Here is a 23,246-nt window from a genome sequence, read left to right on the forward strand (position 1 = left end):
TATGTGTAATACGTGTGTATCTGTGTATATATATATATATGTGTGTGTGTATTTATGTAATCATATATGTATAGACATGTGTGTACATATATTTATATATAATATAACATATATGTATATATAATATATTTATATATAAATGTGTGTGTGTATGCATGTATGCACGTGTGTGTGTGTATATAAATATGTATGTATGTATGTATGTATGTATGTATGTATGTATGTATGTATGTATGTATATTTATATATGTATGTATATAAATTAGAGAAGAACCACCATGAAGCAATTCATGTACATATATGTATATATAATATATTTATATATAAATGTGTGTGTGTGTGTGTGTGTATGCATATATATATTTTTTTTTTCTGTGTGTGCATGTGAGTATATATATACTGTCCCACACTAGAACAGCTTTGAAGAATACACTGGAAACAATTTTCATTTTGAATATATATAATGAATTTATATTACCTTAAATTACATATTTGTTTACAACAACAGTTCTAAATATGACCGGATATTTCCATTTTCAGAATATAATCTCAATTTATTAATGATTATTAATGATATAATAATGATTTCTTGTGACTAAGCATGAGCCCATTATTTTTAGGTAGGGCTGCAGCTAACCTGGTGATTCAATCTCAGTATCCTACAGATATCTATTTTTACTTATTCTAGAAGGATTAGAGGCAATGTCAGATGTGGTATGATTTTAATCTTAAAACAGTATCATGTTCTTAGTTCCTAATCTTCACACTTTGTCGGTATCACGATGATTAATAACTATGATGGCACAGGCCTGGCTGTGCAGTAAGTAGTTTTCTTCCTATCCAGAAGATCCAGGTTCAGTCCCACTGTATGCTGTCTTGGGCAACTATCTTCGGTTATAACATTGGACTGACCAAAGCATTGCGAGTGGATTTTAAGGTGGAAATTGAAAGAAGCCCAATGTGTGTGTGTGTGTGTGTGTGTGTGTGTGTGTGTGTGTGTGTATGTGTGGTAGAATTAGAAAGAGAAAGTCCTTAGTACAATATCATATACTTGAAAAAAATTAATAGAAAAGGCTTCTCTGATAATTTATCCAATTCAATAATCATATACTCTTACTCTCTTTTGCTTGTTTCAGTCATTTGACTGTGGCCATGCTGGAGCACCGCCTTTTAGTCGAGCAAATCGACCCCAGGACTTATTCTTTGTAAGCCTATCGGTCTCTTTTGCCGAACCGCTAAGTTATGGGGACATAAGCACATCAGCATCGGTTGTCAAGCGATGTTGGGGGGACAAACACAGACACACAAACATATACACACACATACATATATATATATGTATACATATATACGATGGGCTTCTTTCAGTTTCCATCTACCAAATCCACTCACAAGCCTTTGGTTGGCCCGAGGCTATAGTAGAAGACGCTTGTCCAAGGTGCCATAGAGTGGGACTGAACCCGGAACCATGTGGTTCGCAAGCAAACTACTTACCACACAGCTACTCCTATGCCTATATGTTTATAAATTATTTGTATACACATATATATATATATACATATACATATATAATCAAATGAATAAAAATGTATGATGGATGATTGTCAGCTCATTACAGTTGTTAATTATGTAACTTTTAATGAATAATGAATAATGAATAATGAGATACACCACATCATCATAAAATACCTTAATCATCATATGAGAACTTAATGTTTACAGAAAGAAGGGGTAACCCAAGAATGCAGCAGAGATGTGTCTGTGGAGGCCAGCTATGAAAGGGAAATGACCAACAATTCTAACCAGTTCTTGAAAGAGTGTAATATGATATCTAAGGTCAGTGCCTCCCCCACCCCATGGAGGAGAGAAGGAGTCTGTTGGACTAGAACAGGGGCAGAGGTGAATGGGGTTTTGAAAATAATTTATAGTAGATTTTAGTGATGATTAGGAGAGGTCATAAAAAAACTATTAAGGGGGGAAAAAAAGAGATAAATGAATCAACCCTAGGGTAAAAGAAAATTAAAAAAGATAATGAGGTAAAAAATATAAAAAGAAAATGAAAACATGAGGAAATACAATAATTTTTTTCTACTCTAGGCACAAGGCCTGAAATTTTGGGAGAGGTGGGGCAGTCGATCAGATTGACCCAGTATGCAACTGGTACTTAATTTATCAAACCCGAAAGGATGAAAGGTAAAGTTGACTGCAGCAGAATTTGAACTCAGAACGTAAGGACAGATGAAATGCTGCTATGCATTTCGCCCGATGTGCTAATGATTCTGCCAGCTCGCCACCTTTGAAACTCTTTTATACTCTAGGCACAAGGCCTGAAATTTTGGTGGAGTGGGGGGCAGTCGATCAGATTGATCCCAGTATGCAACTGGTACTTAATTTATTGACCCCGAAAGGATGAAAGACCTCGGCAGAATTTGAACTCAGAATGTAAAGACAGATGAAATACCTATTTCTTTGACAAACAAGGACAGACAAACGGATTAAGTCGATTATATCGACGACCCCAGTGCATAACTGGTACTTATTTAATCGACTCCGAACGGATGAAAGGCAAAGTCGACCTCGGTAGAATTTGAACTCAGAACGTAGCTGCAGATGAAATACTGCTAAGCATTTTGCCCAGTGTGCTAACGTTTCTGCCAGCCCCTCGCCTTGAGAAAATGCAATAACAATATAAGAGTCCATTCAGAGTAGGGTTGGGGTATAGGAATCCCTATATAATGGTTAAAAGAAACACAGAAAACTTAGGGGTATAAGTGGTTAATTGTTGGGAAGACTGGAGGGGGGGGCGAGTAGGGGCCACCAAACTGTATAGAATCAAAGTTATAGTAAAGTAGAAGGCAGCGTAAAGAGTTTAAAATTTACAATAAATGAATTAAAAATTTTAATGTACAAATTTAAAGCTAGGTGGGATTATATAATAAACTATGCCTAGTATGGAGTTAGAGGAAAAAATATATTAGATCAGATATCAGGAGAAGTCAGCTACATGGTGTAGTCTAATGATAAACTATAGCATGTTAAAGGGGTGGCGATGATATCAAAATTTGGATGGTATAACCATCTTGGAATAAATCAGGTGAAGCAAGTCAGGACAATAGTCACAAGTAATAATCATGTGTTTTATTCATTTGATTACAATACACCAAGGGAATTTACTACTTATTGGATACCCTAGAGTATACAAATAATGTACTGCTCAAGGTAACATGTAGAATGGATCGGCCCCTTATGCGCTAAGTACTCATAAGGTTGGTTTTTTTCTGAAATATCCTATCTGATATCTCGACTCAAAACAAACATTGGCTGGGACCACAGAATTACTCAACCCTACCTGGTGCATACCTTTCAAGTACCTGATTCTAATCGGAATCCTCTTTTTAATTCTTGTGTGTGTGTGTGCATATATGTATACTTTTATTTTTTTATTCTTCTATTTGTTTCAGTCATTTGACTGCGGCCGTGCTGGAGTACCGCCTTTAGTCGAGCAAATCGACCCCCAGGACTTATTCTTTGTAAGCCTAGTATTTATTCTATTGGTCTCTCTTGCCGAACCACTTTATAGGGTGTACTGGGTTCTTTTTTGATGTGACACCAGCACAGGTGCTTTTTATATGGCACCAACACAGGTGCTTTATACATGACACTGGCACAGGTGCTCTTTGTGACACTGGAACAGGTGCTTCCATACATAGCACCAGCACAGGTGCTTTTTATATGGCACCAACATAGGTGCTTTATACATGATACTTGTACAGGTGCACTTTATGTGACACAGGAACAGGTGCTTCCATACATAGCACCTGCATGGGTGGTTTTTATGTGGCACCAGCATCAGCGCTTTGTATGTAGTATTCATATGGGTGCTTTTTTATGTGGCACTGACATGGATCATTTTATCAACCCCAGAGGTATAAAAAGCAAAACTGACTGCATCCAGACTAGAACCCGGGCACACAGAGAGGACACTAAATACTGGAAAGTGCCTACTTCAGTGTTCCGGTGTTTGCTTCTCTATGCTTTTTTCATGCTGTATTGATAATGATTTCTTTCGACAAGGTGACAGGCCAGTTTTATGAAGGAAGTAAAACTACAGTCATTCGAATTGACTGCAGTATTTGTTCTGATTTATTTTATTGGATTTGGAAAATGAAACAGAATAAATGGTGCATGAAGGTACATACTATAAAACATCTAGTCTAACACTTTACCGTTTCTTCCAGCTCTCTAACCTATATTACATGTTCGGTGTTTAATAAATTTTGAATTTTTTTAGAGCTATCATTTCCTTTTTAAAAATTATTAAAAAGAAAGTATTAACTAAACATTCATATTAAAAGGGTTTTCTTTTTTAAAAAAATGTAATTTTTTTTTTTCAGATAAAAGCATCTACTAAAATTTAAGTTATTGAATTGCAAAATAAGGTTTTCATTTAAAGCTGCCAGCATGCTAATGGCCTAATTACATGCAAGTATAATGTCAAATATTGGTCAAAGCATTTTTATTGCTTTTGTCAGAGTATTCCAATTATTTATACAAAAGCTAATCAGATATTTCTTGTATGCTAACCAAAGGACAAAGCCTTTTCAAGTAGATATTCCTGTACACTGTTACATTTTTTAGCTTGTATTAACAACTTTTATCTTTTGTCAGACATTTATTTTAAAAAGCTTGTCCATGTTTTTTGGGCTCAAGAAAATAAAATCTACTCTATAAAATATTCTTAATATACTGTACATATTTTCTAAGCTCAAATAAGTAGTGGTATTAGTCAAAAGAACCTTGAAATTAAAAATAGTACAGGAACAGACAAAAAAACCCCAAAAAGTAGAGTATTTAGATATTTAGATTGCGGCCATGCTGGGGCACTAGCTTAAAGAACTTTTAGTTGAATGCATCGATCCCAAAACTTATTTTCTTTTAATCCTGGTATTTATTTTGTTGATCTCTTTTGCCCAAACTGCTAAGTCATTGGATGTATACACACCAACACCAAATGTCAAGTAGTGGTTGGGGACAAACACACACACACACACATATATATATGACAGGCTTCTTTCAGTTTTCACCAACCATATCCACTCACAATGCTTTGGTCAGCTTGAGGTTATGACAGAAGAAACTTGCTTGCCCAAGATGACACACTGTGGGACTGAACCCAGGACCATGTGGTTGGGAAGCACACTTCTTACCACACAGCCACGCCAACTAATTTATGTACACTGATATAATCATTCTATTTCGAAATTTTGTATTTTGAAGTGTTATTATCAAAAATGTAAGGATTTGTTTGGAGATGAGTTTTCATATTTTTCCTATTTTTTAAAAATAAATCCAGAAACTTTGAATGTGATTTCTGGGGGGAAAAAGTAATTTTAAACTAAAATTGTCTTTTGTTGGAAAGCTTGCATTCAGTTAATCTTCTTAATCTTAAGCAACAACCCTCTATTTTTTGTTTTTTTTGGTCTGTCCATGTTACTATTTTTAATTTCAAGGTTCTTTTGACTAATATAAATACTTATTTGAGCTTAGAAAATATGTACACTATATCAGGAATATGTTTTAGAGTAGACTTTATTTTCTTGAGCCCAAAAAACATGGACAGGCTTTTTAGAATAAATGTCAGAAATTTAGAAGTGTGTGCGGCAACAGGTTTAATCCATAACCATGGGTCCAACAAAATGTATTTTGTTTCATCATTGTTCTTATCAGGGATTAGAATGGTACTGTGTATGTCTCCATCTTACATATGGGTATATATATATATATATAATATATACTAGCTGTATTGCCTGGTGTTGCTCGGGTTTGTTTCGACCCTTTAGAATTGGAATTTTTGAAAAGTAAAAATTTTGCATTATGTAGCTTGTTATTCTCTTCAAGTGAACATTTTTCTGGTTGAAATACACCGTAAAATGACGACATAGCAGTAAAAAAATCGTAAAAAATAGGGATTTTCATAGAAAAAAAGCACCTTTTTGATGTAAATAATTTTTGGCATTAACATGGTTTGATTTGAATTTTTTCTTCTACAAAAGGAAGAGCAAGCCTTCTTCTATCATACTCTCAGGATGTCAGAGGAGATAGTGTTAGTTGAAGGCTACCAAACCTGCCATACACAGACAACTTCAGCTTCATATATATATATATGCAACTCAAAGTATACTGTAATATATATTTATTATGGCCAATCTTACCAATCAGTTTCACACTGCATTTTAAAACCAGATGTCAGATAATGTCAGATAATACCATGCATGCTTATCAGAGCAGGCAGGTATGATATATATGTATGTTATGGATACATACATACATCTCTCTCTCTCTCTATATATATATATATATATGATTGTAATTCAATATATTTGAAATTGGTAGTATGTTATAAAGTCATGCAAAAAAAAAAAAAGTCTTGAAATACCGTTATCTTTGAAAGACATATAAGCAGCTTTTAAACCCATCTAATTCAATACAGTATGCATTAGCACATTCATTTCCTGTTGATTTAAATTTTTTTTCAATTTTACATATATATATATATACACACACACACGCACATATATATATATATATCTATATATATATATACTAACATATTTATATATAAATATATATATGTGTATGTATGTTTAAATGATGATGATGATCATCATCATATATATATATATATCATCATCAATGATGATGATGATGATGATGATATATATATATATATATATATATATATAGATAGATAGATAGATAGACAGATAGATAGATAGATAGATAGATAGATAGATAGATAGATAGATAGATAGATATAAAAAGAATTTAGTGAATTTGATGTAGAAATATCAAAAAGCAATTTTTTTTCTCTTCTTGTCTCATTTATTGAATAGCTTATTGCTAAGCTATATCATTGCCTATTTGTATAAGATGCTTAGTTGATGGGGAGTATAAACCTTTTAATTGGGCATCATATTATTGATTAGTATCTTCATGTATAGTGAGAGGAATGACTCCCTTTAGCCTTAATTGGATTAATATTTCCTAATGACTTGCTGCCACTCTTTTGAGAACGTGTTTATACGATGTTAACTATTATTTTCCCACAACATTCATATTTCAGTGAGAGATGTTGCTTTGCTAATCAATATTACATTTTATTTTAATTAGGATTTATCCGAAATAACTTAAAGGATATTTTAACCAACTGTGATATTCAATACAAATATGGAACTAGTTAATGTTCTCCCTTTTTAAAGTTTTCTATATATGGTGTATTAAATTTTCATATTTTTAAAAAGTAATTTATTTAATTAAACATTAAAATGAAAAACAAAAAAATCAAAAAAAAAAAATCAATTAACTGCTGCACATAATTATAGCTTTAAAATATTTTACTGAAAAAAAATCTGTTATCTTCTCTAAGATAAAAAAAAGAAAGAAAGAAAGAAACCTTAAAATATATTTGTTTTCACCCCAAGTAAAATTAAATGAGAGAATGAATAGATATTTATTGAAAGAAACAGTAGTATCAATGAAAGTCGTCTATGGAATATCTTAGCTAGCCTTAGTAAGAAATATTGGTAAAATAAATATTCCCAAATGATTTTTTTTCTTCTTCTCTGAAAGTAGGTATCTATGCACGCTCACGACTGTTTTTAATAATTATTAGCTGTTGAAAGATCAATATATCTGAATAACTCACACACATCTTATGCATGTATTCAATTCAATTTATAAATGTGATACGTCTATGTGTATCATATATAAAGTGAATGAACACATGCAAATATTTTATTCAGTGAATGTATGTGTATGTATATTTATATATATGTATGATAGATATTTTTATATTTATTTATATATATATATCTAGGCGCGCGCGCACATTCACTGTCTGTATATTGAACGCGCACACACATACACATACCTAACAGGCGCAAGTTTAATATAAAATGTATTTAGAATTAAATGCAACAAAACAGCTAACAATGAGAAAAAATAAATACGCTTCAGTAAACACAAGAGGAATATTTAAGTCAAGAAATACTTGGATTTGATTGGTGCATTAGAAGTAGTTACCAAGCTAGCGGCACTAGATTATAAATCCAGGCAGAAATTATTCAGTTTTCAAGTTAATGATACAGCGTAACATGACAGTATTTTATACACACACACACAAACACACAGAGGTACATATATATATATATATATTTATATATATAATTTTATCTCACTTTCAAAAATATTTTATTGTTTGTGAGTGAGTGAGTGTATGTGTCTGTGTGTGTGTAATTTGTAAGTCAGAATTATACTGTGTCGTTTTCCTTGAATACCAATTAAAACTAAAACCTTAATGAACAACAATAATTTGATCACTTTTCTTAATTGTATAAAACATGTGCTTTATTTCCGACACCATAATGGCTCCTAGTTCATCAACCTTATTGATCGTTAACGCTATAGATTGTCATTCGACACGCGCGTGTGTGCGCTCACACACGCACGCATACACGCACACATACACATACTTTACGACAACGTATGTATGTATATGTACTCAGACACACAGACACATACGCGCGCGTTATCTCTCACACACATACACACGCACACAAAGTTTATGTAAATAAGAATTATTAATATTTCCTTATCAAATAATGAAAATTTTGAATCAAATAAAAGAAAATTGTAATGCTTAAATTATTTCTAATTAAAATATCTTGAATTATTTAATATTTTACTAACAAAGTAAATTTTATTCCAGTAATTTCAAAAATATTCAATGTTTTGTATCACACACACACAGCTAGTTAGGATTTTAATGATATATATATATATATATATATATATATAGCTAGTAAGATTTTAATTATATATATATATTATATATATATATATATATATATGCACACACACAGAGAATTTTAATTATGTAATTAAAATTTACATGTATATATATATATATTAAAATTTGTTATATATAAATTTATATGTATATATATATATATATATATGAAATTTATGAGTGTATATATATATATATATATATATATACATACACTTACATATAAATATCTATATATACACATAACTTTAGTTAGGCTTTTAATTTTATATATATGTATATATATATATATATATACATATATATATATCGCCTAGTGTAAAAGAGAAAGTATATTGATAAATTAATTGTATCAACAAACTAAGAAAATATTCATTTCATTTTGATTTCATTGAATTTTTTCATTATTATTACTAAGAAATAAAAATTCAAATGAAAGAAAAAGTGTCTCTCACAGGAAGAGATAGTTTTGGTTCGAGGAAGTTAGAGATATAAAGAAGAGAAAAATGGAAAAAAGGAAGGAAAAAAAAGAAAGCGAATGGGAAGGAGGGAGGGAGGGAGGGGGGGAAAGTGAGAGGAAATAGTTTCTCTTGATATTGATAATTTTTCTATTCCATAACAGTCATTTTAATTTAGCAATTGGGTATTTTACGACCCGTTTCATCATCCATAGCCTTATCGACCAATCGTATGAGTTTGTAAAACGATTGAATAGTGACCTATTTAGATGGCAGATTTGTGTAGCTTATAACATACAAGCTGCGGCTCACATACATATAACAACAATACTTCCAGTACGGTGGTACTGATGAATTGTCGACGACGTGAAAAATCTGTTTGCGATTCTTTGCATTTTCAAGGAATATAGGAACAGATACACACACACACACACTCACGCTTTATCACGCACTTACACACACACACACACACATGCTTTATCACGCACTTACACACACACATAAACACATATATAAATACACACACACATATATATAAATACACACACACATATATATATGTAAATACACACACACACATATATATATATGTATATATACATAAAAGAAATTTGATTCCTTACATAGTACCTACACACACACACACGTTTGCAATTAAAAAAAAAAAATTATCGTTTTTATTTTGAAATATAAAATAATGTTACACATTTAAAAAAAAAAGAAAAGGAATTATAAAAAAAAAATGAATATCAACATTTGCAGATTTCATTATCAAGAGGAAATATATTTCTTAATTTAACTTAGCGTGATGGAATAATTTGATTCATTTTATTTTATTTTATTTTATTTTATTTCATTTGATTTCATTTGATTTTATTTGATTTCTTCCCTCTACTACGAAATTTCTGTTTAGATAGGAAGACAAATATAAACTTGGTGCACTCACTCAATTGAAAGAAAACGAGGACTTAAGCGATTGGAATGAGAGAAAAATAAGATAAGAAATTATTTCCGAAATATATATATGTATATATATGTATATATATATATATATAGAGGGAGAGAACAGCTAACGGAGATATACACTTGAGAGAAAATTCTAACACCGGGACACGCGTTTAAATATTATCCATACATATACGTATCAATATAAATTAAACCATCAGATTTAGGAAAAAACGAAGAAAAATATTAAATCATCTGAATATACGATTCTTCTTGTTTGTGGAGCGTCGTGCGCTGATATTTTGAATAGATTATGCTAATGAAGCACCTCTTCAAAGGATGACGTCACTAATTAGAATTGGAATATAAAAAGTATTGTTGAAGTTTTTACATGCGGAAATGCAGACAGTTGGTTCCGAGTAACCAGCGATGGAAGAAGACCCAAAACTTCAGGTAAGTGTTTTGCTCTTTAAGTTGAAATTAAATTAAAAACTTGTGGGAGGGGGTTGCCATTAAATATTTTATTTATAATAGTAAATATTTGATTATAAGTAAAAAGGAAATTTGTATCGCCACTTGTTGAATTAGTTTCTCGAAGTTTATACTTGAAAGAAATTAATCAAATTCTTAATTCTTTGAATTTTATTTATTTCACATAAATAATAAAAAAAAAAAAACTTGTTTCTTGTATTTGATGAGTTCTTGAAAGTTTCGATTTTATTTCTTTAAAATATGGATATTTTAATTGAAACTATTATAAGCGAAATGTTGCTTTTCCAAAAAAATTTATGTAGAATTTGATTACTTTTAACTTTTTTTTTTTTAATATAGTTTGTCGGGTCGCCTTGTGGTAAACATGGATCTTACATATTTTACAAGGCTTTTAGATATTTCAAGGAAGGCCAAACAAAGATTCTTTCTCCTGGAGAATTTTTCTTTCTCAAATTATTGCGTGATGGACCATTATGTATTGGTGAAATTCAACTCTTATGGCAGGATGTTCATAAGCAGAATTTATCAAGCTTACGTCTATATTTCCTTCCTAAAGACACTCCTATAGGAGAACTCCCTTCACATGGCCAGGTAAGAATTTTAGTCAATAATTGATTTTATCTTTAAAAAAAAAAAACAAAAAAACTTTACATATGTTCATTTATTTTTTTTCCCCCACAAACTAATTTTTTGTTGTTGTTGTTTTATTTCATTTGCTTCTTCATATGAATATATTTTCTTATGAATCAGTAAAATGATGTTGGATGTAGTTTGTTTACACATAGCAGGATTGCTTTTTCTCTTTTTGTTTTTTGTTTATATTTTTTTTTAAAAAATCACCTGTTTTCATAAGTCAAGCCCAAACACTTGATTGATAATGTTTCCACTGCGACCTATTGCTGTGTGAAAAATTATTTTTCAAACACCAACTTAAAGAGATCGCGTTTTTCAAAACCTTTATTGATTCATTTCAATGCTTTCTGTTGATAAATCATGGCCTGTTGATTGACGTTTTATTTTATAGAAGAAAGCTTTTAGTCAGCTGTCGTTGTTATCTCACTTTTTGTTCTCAAGGTGAGCATCCAGTATTATATAAAAATTAGTTTTCCACAAGCTTACTGTTAGATCAAGTTTTATATCTACAGTTTTTCAGTCACTTAGTCCCAAATGGGTGTTGTACTTCGTGACTTTTTTTAAGTTATCATATACATTATTATTCCTCAGCAGCATGAACAAACATTCTGCTTTATTGCGTAACAAGATTTCTTTTTGAAAAGAAGAAAAAAATTATCCCTGTTATTTTTGTTTGATAGCTGCTTTATCGTTGATTTTTTATTGATTATCTTATTCTACCAAGGAGATTTATTTTCATGTTTTATCAGAATTATTTATCGATAAAATATAATTTTTTTTCTTTCGATTTTAAAAATGATTTAGAAATCATTCGCTTTAAATATTTCTTTAACAGAAATAATTAGATTTATTACAAATATATCAACGTACTTCAGTAAAAAAAAATAATAATGAATTTTGTATAAACACTTTATTAAACTTTTCAAAATTTAATTTGGAACCATTTTACGGAACGTGGATTGAATAAGAAATCAATTGAAATATTTTGAAAAACGAAATCGTTCATTTTTATTCTTCATATTTCATTAAAAAAAATAAAATTGATATAGAGGAAAATAATTTTTCATTAATACTAAAGTGAAACTGAAAATTGATACCCTGTAAAATACACAGAAACAATATTAGTAGCATGAATTTTTAAAAATAAGAATTTCATTTGAAATCCACCAAGTTCTAGGGTTAATAATACTATCGTGAAAAATCTTAATTCGTCCTCCCTCTCCCCTTAATTGGCACAGACCTGCCTCCCCTTTACACTGCTTTCGCCTGCTGCTGTTTAGTTTCCTATCAAAGTTGGTGTATGTAGGTAGAGCTGGAAGCCAACAACTTCACATAGCTTCTATTTCTAATATATTTATGTATATGGGTTTCTTTTCTCCTCCTCCTTTTTCTCTCTTTTTCCCCACCCTCTTTCTCTCTTCACTACTCTTTTCTTTCTATCTAAATATGTATTTAAAGCTGCCGTTTGTGTATTTAGTCAAGACGATTCTTTCTCTCCCCCCTTCACCTCTTCTTTCTTTCTCTCTCTCTCCTTTAACCACCCTCCCCTCTATCTCTAAACTGCTTAGGTTTTATAAGTCTGATAAATCGATTAGTGTAGCAATGTTTATTTCGCTTTTGGAGTTAAGGATTATCTCTAATTATTTTCTAAATAATAAAAACATGCTGTGTCTATAAAATTGTATATATATATACATACATACATACATACATATATATATCTATGTTAAGTTTTTGTCCTTCACATTAATATATATGTATATATTATATCTTATGATTAGAAACAATAATTATCTCATATTTCCCTTTGTTTGATATAAATAAATCATAAATAAGTGTATCCTTGATAAATTTCATTCTCAATTTTATTTCGTTGTATTACATCGTTAATATTTTTTTTAATGAAAAAGCACTTGTTTTTGCTTTAAAAATGTTTTTTTTTTCTCTCCTTGTAATATTTCTTATATAAAAATTGATTACAAAATCATAGTTTACGTTCAGTAAATTAAATCTAGTATTAAAATTGAATGAATTTGTCGTGTTTTTAAGACTTTTTAATCAAACGTGCTTAATGAAAGCAAAAATAGTCGGTTATAGTTTCGACAATTAATTAACGGTTTCGAATCCTGATAATGTTCCCGCCTAATGGGTCCACCTCCTGCAGGAGGTAGGGGGTTAATATGAAATAGTATCCCTTGATTGTGTAGCATGTTTTCCTGAAAGTAGTAACCTCCGAAAACGGTCGGCACTGCTTGTGAACCTAAACGGGATACCCACCTTCTTTGCGCTATATTTAAATTTTCAAATATAACCAAGCAGTTATTGCTGTTATTTTGCAAGTCAAAAGAAAATAATAATAATAATAATGATATAATAATGATTGCAGGCAACTTGCATCTTCTGTTGAACGTTTTCAAATGTATCTAATTTGTTGTAACCGAACACTTGTTGGACTTTCTCTACTGACTGACAGCCTTGTTATGCATTTCTTGAATGGGGTGTTAACTTAGAGTCGATTAATGTCCCCTCTAACCTTCACCACTGATTCTCCAGCCTGCTTTTTTTCGAACGATGGCAATTTTTATCTGGACACTCGAACTGCTTGCTTGACAAAACATTAAAAACTAGCTGTGCTGTTGTTGAAAGAAGGAAGAACTGAGAAATGCATGTTTCAACGGGTTCTCTTTCTGACAGCTTTCTGACTCCTCCTTCTTCTTCCTCATCAGTATATTTATTACAATTCCGTTGTTCATTTGACATGTTCTTATAAATATTTTTCTGTGGAAGAAAGGAACATGCTTAAATTAATTTTAAGCGCTTTTCCACATCATCTTATAATACAAATTGCGTAATCGCGTGTGTGTCAATACTGTTTATATGTGAATGTACTGTTTACGTGTGAGGGTTGTTTACATGTGTGTATATGGGAATTGTTTATATAATAATATATACACACACACACACATATATATATATAATACAGAGGGATTAATTTTGTATATTTACAAGAATCGCATATTATTTTTTTTCTTTTATGTACGTTGTATAATTGCGTGTGTGCGTCATCCAAATGTTTAAAACAATTTTTGCACAGTTTTGTAATTTGATTATAGGTGTTTGAATTAACTGTTTGTGTATGTTAAAAGAAAATATTGAAGCCTACTTAATTACTTAATTGTGAGACGTTAAAGAGAAACTATTACATATATATATATATATATATATATATATAACAGTTGCATTATATATATATATATAATGCAACTGTAAATTCTTTTAATTGTATTTTTACTTTTGAATCGGATAATCCAATGACCTAGATCTTTACTGATTCTTTCACTGGCGTATGTTATTTTATCGAGCCTGCATTAAATGTAGCATTATTGCCTATTTCAACAGTCTGAAAAACCTTTTCCCCATTTTCTACTGTTATCCACTTATTTCTCTTGTCACTGCTGCTTGATTACAAAAAGCGATTGTTTTAAGTTGATTTGTCTACGCAGATACATTTTATTTTGTTTTGTTTTTATTTTATTTTATTTTTTTAAAAATAAATTTAAACTTTTCTAATGTAGTTTTCAGTTAAGTTTTGTTCGGTATTTTATTGACAGAAATGTTTGTAATCTCATAGAATAATAATTATTTAGGCATCTTGCCTTCGCTTGCGGCTGTATTCTTCTTTTTTTTTTTGACTTAGATTAAGTATTCACATTTATTTCTGGTTAATATTCTCACTGATATTACAACTAATTCATTTCTATCCAATTCGATAAAATTCAACGAGTAATAAAATAATATTATGTGTTATTGTAGTACGCTATCCATCTACTTACTACTACATCGAACTTGAGTTTAATTAAATTTTGGTATTTTCTTGAGTTAAAAATTGAATTAAAATGAACAATTATTTCACTTGAGCATTTTTTTCGTCTCTTGATATTATTTCCATTTGATTTATCTATTCACTGCTTTGAATTTTTGGTCTTGGACAAACCAAAGCGAAGTTATTTTGTAAATATGCCCAATTCTATATACTCTTCCCCTCCTACACATACACACACACACACACACACACTTAGTTTCACGCGATTCTTCCTCAGTTGCAGTTTACCGAAAATAAAATTAAAAAGATACCTAATATATATACACACACACATTCTCTCTTACACACACACACACGCACTAATAATATTTTTTTTACATGTTTTCTGAAGATAAAATCTAAAATATTAGGTTTTTATTTCAATAATTCATAGAAATCGATACATTATTTCCTTTGTTTAATTCTCTTACAACAAAAATTTTAATTTTTTTTTAATAAAAAATTTTTTTTTTTCAAATTTTAAAACAAAAAAAAAAAAAAAAGAAACTCGAACCAATTTTAAAATTCATTCAACTTAAATATTTAATAATTGCGGGTATTCTTTTCTGATTGGGGCGAATTTTAATTTTCATTTTTGTTGCAAGGAAATTTCAGCAACAGTGAAAAATATCTAAAGTTGTTTGACAATTTCATATCAAATAGCCTAGGTTTTTTGTTGCCTGAGACAATTAATAACCTAAAATAGATTGCCTATTTAAATGGCTTAAGGTTTCTTCTACTCAACATAACTTTAGTTGTAATTCTCTCTCTCTCTTCCACTCTGTTACACACACACACAATTCCTCTTTTCTTTCTGTCTTTTACTTCCACTGTTTTACTCTTTATCATTTTCTCTTTTCTTGTTTCTTTCTTTTTCTCTCCTCCCCTCCTCCCAACCCAATTCTTCTCCCCTCCTTCTTTGCCTTTCTATTTTCTCATGTTTCTCCTCCCACTTTATCCTCTCGCTTTCTCTCTTTTACACCCCTCGCTGTTTTTTTTATGTCTTTTTCCTCACTCTCCCCTCCAACCTTCCCCTCGCAGTTTCTCTATTTCTCCTCACACTGTTTCTAATCATTTGCTCCCCCTTTTCCTCACACTATATCCTTTTCTCTTCAACACTTTCCCTTCACACTTTCTATTTACCATTTTCCCCCCTCACATCAACTCTTTTCCTCTCGTTATCCTTCCCCTCACATCTATCCTGTCTCCTCACACTTTCTCTCTATCCTTTCTCCTCACACTTTCTCTCTATCCTTTCTCCACACACACTTTCTCTATATCCCTTCTCCACACACACACACACACTTTCTCCTCACACTTTCTCTCTATCCTTTCTCCTTTTTATCTCTATCCTTTTCCCCTCACACTTGTCCTTTCTCCTCACACTTTCTCTCCTTTTAACTTACTCTTCCTCTATCTCTCTATCCTTTTCCCCCTCTACTTTTTCTCTATCTTTTCCTTCTATCGCTGTCTCTATCTCTTCTTCTCACTTTCTGTCTATTTCTTTTCACAATCTTTATCCCCCCCCATTCTCTAATACTTTTCTCCCCACACTTTCTCTATCATTTATCTGACGCATTTATTCCTCCTTTTTCCTCCCTCTTTTTCGTTCTTTTATTTTTCTATCATTTTTCTCTTATCTTTCCATCTTTTTTCTTTACTTTATTCCCCCCCCCTTATCTCTCTTTCTCTTCCTGTGTCTATCTCTTCCTCTTACTTCCACTTTATATCTCTCTCACTCTTTCTCTCCCTACACACTTCTGTGCCTCTCAAAGCACACCGCACACTCTTCATGCTTCAACAGTCCTTCATATCTGTGTGTTCAAGCAGTAATTCTTCAATTAGTGTATATACATGTATTTAAATATATATATTTTACTAATAATAAAATATAAAAGCATGTTATATTTTCCCCCCTATCGTGACTGCATATATACATATAAGATCATTGATGTTACATTTATTGATTGCTATTAAAATTCCAGCTAGTAGTAATATTAAAACCATAAGATAGTCTAATTTTTCCAAATTAGATACAGTTATCATTACACATGTCAGGTATTGCTACTCACTGCTGCTTTTTCCTTTTCAAAATATTGATTCTTTATATATAACCTTCCAGCAACGACTTGTACTGCCGTTCTGTGCTTTTTAGCTCTCTTAAATATAATCTGCAATTTTTAACTTTGATCTAAAATATTTGCTGATTATCGTGGACTTTGTTTAAGAGTAATTTATCTCGTGTTATTCTGCATAATATGAAATAATTCCCTTTCATTTATTTGTTGATATATTATCAGAATATTATCGTGGTGGTGTTGGTAGTGATAAGATCACTAAGCTCATTTTGGTGGTATCTGATTAATCTTAACTTTGTTTTTTCTTTTATCTCTCTCTAGTTACATGTTAAACGTTGAGAAATAATTTAGAAGTGACTATTTTTAGTATTAACATAAATATCAGACTTCCTGTTAAAGAAAATTGAATGAAATCAGCTCTTTGTCTATTATAGTTGTCCTGAAAAAGAAAAAAACTTTTTATAATTAATCTGAAAAAACCATTTTCAGTAGAATTAATTTACTTTATACAATTTCATTAATTTTAGAATTTATAAATTATAGATTTAATATATATTTTTTTTTTAGGTATTGCATTATTCTTAATTTTCTTCTCCAATATTTGAAATTCTGATTAATTATTGTTGAATTTCCATCAAATAATGTATCAATATTTTTATTTCTTTCATTTGATGTGTGTGTGTCTTAGTTGCAAATGTTGAACGCGCGCGCACACACGCACACACTTATTAAAACTGATCAGATGATGAAAATCCTGTTTTGTTAAGGTTTATTATTAACTAGTAAGCTGATATGGAATTCTTAGCTGTCTCAGTTGATCCTATACGCCTGAGCAACTACAATTTATATATGTAATACATGTTTTATGAGGAGAATAATTCTTGCCTGAATTATTGCCATAACATGTGGAGTGCTGTTTAAGTGTTGTGTGGTACAATTGTAAATACACACTTTTTACTCTGGCTTAGAAGTCATTCTTGAAGTTTCTCTAATAATACAATTTAAATTTCAAGTTTTGCTTCTTTTTTTTTTTTCAATTTTCTCCAATTTTTGAAATTCTGATTAATTATTGTTGAATTTCTATCAAATAATGTATTAACAAGTAAATAAAACTTGTGGTTAATGATTGTTACCAATAAATTACTTTTTCTAAAAAAGTTATTAAAAAGGCTGTTTTATGTTTAAAATAATTTTTCTGTTTAGTCATGTCCTTGTTTAGTTAGTTGCTTCATAAAGATTACTGGCAAGTCATTAAAATTATTTGTAATATGGAGGGGGGGGGGAGTATTTAAAAAAAATATTAACGTATCATTTGCTGTAGTTTTTTTTTCTCTTCCTGTTTCATTTGTGTGGTTCACATTATTTTATGAACACTGAACTCAGATTTAATACTTTATAATAATAATAATAATACTTGTTTCACTTCTAAATGCATCAAAGACATCTGGATTCCTTCCTGGTTGATTGAGATATTCCAACCATTTACACCTGATGATGATGCATTTGGGGAAAAGCATGAACATCACAAGTTCCCATTATATCCATCTCCCCCTCCACCACAACCACCACACAAAAATAAAATAAAATACAGGACTTTCTATGTTTAGTGAAAGGAAACTAATATTTCTAAATGAAAGTGTAAACCTATTCTTTTTAACAATTGGCTTTCAAACTTTCCACTTGTAAAAATAGGTCAGGGTAAAGTGCCAGTGTAAAAATGGCTTTTTCATAGGCTATCTGGCAGTCCTGCTTTTACTGGCCATTTACTTATTAACAAGATAGTATTGTGCTTGCTTTCTCATTTTATTACCTACCCGGAAATTATTTATTATAGAATCTGTCTTGGCTGACAACTGTCTTTTGTATTAGCACTTTTCCCTTTCCACTAGCTTTTGTCCTTGTATTGAAAAAAAAGGGCAAAGGTTTTTACTTTCACTCTAAATAACTCTTTTAGTTCTATATTGAATTACCAATATTTTTGAAGACTATCGAAATAGGATTATTATTTTTTTTCTTTTTGCTACTGTCATTATTCAAAATTATTTTGACTGTATATATATTTTGTTGAAATAAAAATTGAATTATGAAAACAACAACAAAAAAATTATGTATTTAAAAAGTTTAATCATGGCTCTGTGGTAAGCAGCTTGGATCTTGTTAAATTTCTTCTAACCACCTGAAGTTTTTCAAACTTCAACAGATTATTTTCAAAACATGTAGTTCATCACAACACTTTTTTTTTCTTCTTCTGTAAATTAATCAAAGATGTTCGTTGCCAACGTTATTCGTTGGTCGGAACTGTCATCAATTCACTACGACACTGGATATGTTTTATTGTATGTTACCATAAACATAACACTGAACACGTGTTTGTTATACATACATACGTGTTGGATTACTTTATGAAACGATGCATCGGTGCTCCAATTATGAATGGAAAAAAAAAAATGCCCACTACCACCAACACCACGACGTCATATAACATGTCTTACCGTTTTTTTAGACGTTATGATACAATTTAAGGAAGATTTAGCAGCTTTTTCTAGCAGGTCGAGAGACCACATAACGATTTCATATTTGTTGTCTTTGCTGGTTTCCATGACAACAGACAGTTCCGGCCTACGATGTAATGGCAATGGACGTCATTGATTGGTTAAAACTCTGTAACTTCAACTGTTTATAACTGCTTTATTATTAATTTCTAGACGAAAAAAAAAAAAAAAAATGAATGCGGTTTTCATCAGCAGCATGCAAAACTACATCAGAACTTCATTAAAAAAAAAAATCTGAATATTGATTAAACTTCCGAGTGGTTAGAAGAAGTTCAACAAGATCCAGAAGTTTGCTTTCCAAATAACATAGTTTTAAGTCTTGGCTGTAGTGTCACTTTGCCTTGTGAGTGAGTTTGGCAGACGAACACTGTTTGGTGTATATCTGTGTTTGTTTCCACCCCTGCTTGACAACAATTGTTGGTTTGTTTACGTCCTTGCTTAGTATTTTAGCAAAAAGAGACTGATTGAATAAGTATCAGGGTTTTAAAAATAAATACATGTGGTTGATTTGATTAAAATCTCCAAGGTGCTGTCAATAACTAAATCAAATTGAAGATATAATATTAAGATATTTAATCGTCACATAAGCTTTCATTGCCAACCGTTTTAGATTTCCTTTTAGAATATAGCAGGTGTACTCTTAGCTTTATTCTTTTACTTGTTTCAGTCATTGTCTGACTGGCCATGCTGGAGCACCACCTTTAGTCGGACAAATCGACCCCAGGACTTATTCTTTGTAAGCCTGGTACTTATTCTATCGGTCTCCTTTTTGCCGAACTGCTAAGTTACAGGGACGTAAACACACCAAGATTGGTTGTCAAGTGATGGCGGGGTAGGACACACACACACACCACAAACTTATACATATATATACGACAGGCTTCTTTCAGTTTCTGTCTACCAAATCCACTCAAGGATTTGGTCGGCCCGATGCTACAGTAGAAGACACTTGCCCAAGGTGCCACGCAGCGGGACTGAACCTGGAACCATGTGGTTGGGAAGCAAGCTTCTTACCATGCAGCCACGCCTGCGCCTTATTCGTATTTTTATTAATTACTAAAGTTTTAATTTTAGTTTATTCTCTTAATTAGTAATTAAAAAAGGATAATGGTCCTTCCTGAGTCATAAAGACTTTTAACCCTTATGAGTCATATGGATTCATAGGGCCAGTTTCTCAGTTTCTGTGGTGTATATATTCTGCACCAGGACAGGACACCAGTCCATCACAGAATTACCAATTTTTACCGGATGAGTGCACTGGAGCAACATAAAATGAAGTGTTTTGCTCAAGAACACGACATGTCACTTGACCTAGGAATTGAAACCACAATCTTACAATCAGGAGTTGAACATCATAACCACTAAGCCATGCTTTGCTCTGTTAATTTCTAATTGGATATTGATTATTAATGCTTTTCATTTGTTGGTAATTGCTCTAATTGCTCAACAATTTAGATAGCCTAAAAGAATGTTCATCCTTCTTTACCTAAAAGTTCATATTTTAACCCTTTTGATATCAACCTGCCTGAAACTTCTGGCTTTGTAGCGTACAAATGTTTTATTTTCAAGTTCTGAATTAAGATCTCCCAAACTTTAGCCACAATTTATGTTCCTAACACTAGCTTAACAATAACTAGTAAATTCTTTGTTATATTTCAACTAATTGAAAGAAACACAGAGCATCTCAATAGAAATATGGTAACAAAATGGTTAAACTTCGACCAAAATCTGTGATTATTAATGCTTTTCATTTGTTGGTAATTGCTCAACAATTTACATAGCCTAAAAGAATGTTCACCCTTCTCTACCTAAAAGTTCACATTTTAACCCCTTTGATATCAACCTGCCTGAAACTGCCTCTGGCTTTGTAGTGTACAAATGTTCTGAATTAAAAACTTCCACCGAACTTTAGTCACAATCTATGTTCCTAACACTAGCTGAATGATAACTAAGTTATTTTACTAAATTCCTTGTTATATCTAAAATTTATTGAAAGAAACACAGAACATCTCAACAGAAATATGGTAACAAAAGGGTTAACAAATGATTAATTTAACCCTTTCGTTACCAACCTGGCTGAAACTGGCTCTGTAATACAAATGTCTTGTTTTCATAAGTTTTAAATTAAAATCTTCAACCAAACCTTAGTCACATTTTATGTTCCTAACACTAGCTTAACAATAACTAAGTTATTCTACTAAACTCTTTGTTATATTTAAACTAATTGAAAGAAACACAGAGTATCTCAATAGAAATATGGTAACAAAATGATTAAACTTCAACCAAAATCTGAAAAATAGTAACTGACTAGTGGCATACTCTGTTAAATACAAAGTATTAGTCTTAAGCCATTCTTATGTTAGCCTCTGTAGTCATGAGTCATAACAAAGTACATTTCAACAGGTTTATCAAGATAACGCGCATGTTAATTACAGAGCTGGCAAAGCATAATAATGCAATACTTTTTGTTGGTTCAAAAACTTAAATAGACAAATTATTCATTTGTTGTAAGATGAACTCGTTAGCATTCAGATTACTTTCTCAAATGTAATGCTTATTTATTCACATTGTTTTGAATGAATTATGCATTATCTTGTAGCTTCTAGAATCCAGTGATGTGATTGCTTATTTTAAGAATGACATTGTAGGACAGGTGTGAGAGGCTGGATCTGGCTGGTTTGAACATAAAATGGGTAGACCACTTTGTCCTGAAATCAAAATCAAATTCGATGACTGGCATCCATGCTAGCTGGGTGCAAAGAGCACCATCCGGGTGTGATCGTTGCTAGAGCAGCCAACTGGCTTCCGTGCCGGTGGCACATGAAAGGGCACCATTCGAGCGTGATCGTTACCAATGTCGCCTTACTGGCACTTGTGCCTGTGGCATGTGTAAAAAGATTCGAGTGAGGTCGTTGCCAGTACCGCCTGACTGGCCCCCATGCCATGGCGCATTAAAAGCACCCACTACACTCTCGGTGTGGTCGGTGTTAGGAAGGGCATCTAGCTGTAGAAACTCAGCCAGATCAAGATTGGAGCCTGGTGCAGCCATCTGGTTCGCCAGCCCTCAGTCAAAATCGTCCAACCCATGCTAGCATGGAAAGTGGACGTTAAACAATGATGATGATGATGGCAGGCTTAAATGCTAATGGGTTAAGGTGATGTAATCTCCTATCAAGGGCAATGTATGTTGTTCAGTTTTTTGCCGAATCACCTACACAAATGATTTGTTTATAGTAATCAAATGCATACGCTTTACACATAAAGCTTGCCTACTTCCATCAAATCGATGTTGCCTGCTTGAACAGGTGCCTGGGGCACCACATGTCGGGCATCAGTAATTGCAGAGCAATGTGAAGTACTCCAGAACACAATGCACCA

The 23,246-nt window shown here is 31.7% G+C and overlaps 1 protein-coding gene and 1 long non-coding RNA gene across 2 annotated transcripts in view; one reads left to right on the plus strand and one right to left on the minus strand.

Moving 5' to 3' along the window:
• The first annotated feature begins 9,973 nt into the window (after window positions 1-9,973).
• LOC115228877 (AT-rich interactive domain-containing protein 5B) overlaps window positions 9,974-23,246 on the plus strand; it is an 85,197-nt gene continuing 71,924 nt past the window's right edge. The window contains exons 1-2 of the mRNA XM_029799360.2: window positions 9,974-10,704; window positions 11,083-11,334. Of these exons, the coding sequence (XP_029655220.1) occupies window positions 10,681-10,704; window positions 11,083-11,334 (276 nt within the window). The 5' untranslated portion in view covers window positions 9,974-10,680. The remainder of the gene's footprint in view (window positions 10,705-11,082; window positions 11,335-23,246) is intronic.
• LOC118767440 lies at window positions 19,424-19,902 on the minus strand. The gene is made up of 2 exons (XR_005003365.1): window positions 19,704-19,902; window positions 19,424-19,558 (listed from the first exon to the last, which is right to left on the minus strand). It is a non-coding gene; the product is annotated as an uncharacterized LOC118767440 (long non-coding RNA).

This window comes from Octopus sinensis, linkage group LG2, assembly GCF_006345805.1.
Source record: "Octopus sinensis linkage group LG2, ASM634580v1, whole genome shotgun sequence".
Lineage (NCBI taxonomy): Eukaryota > Metazoa > Mollusca > Cephalopoda > Octopoda > Octopodidae > Octopus > Octopus sinensis.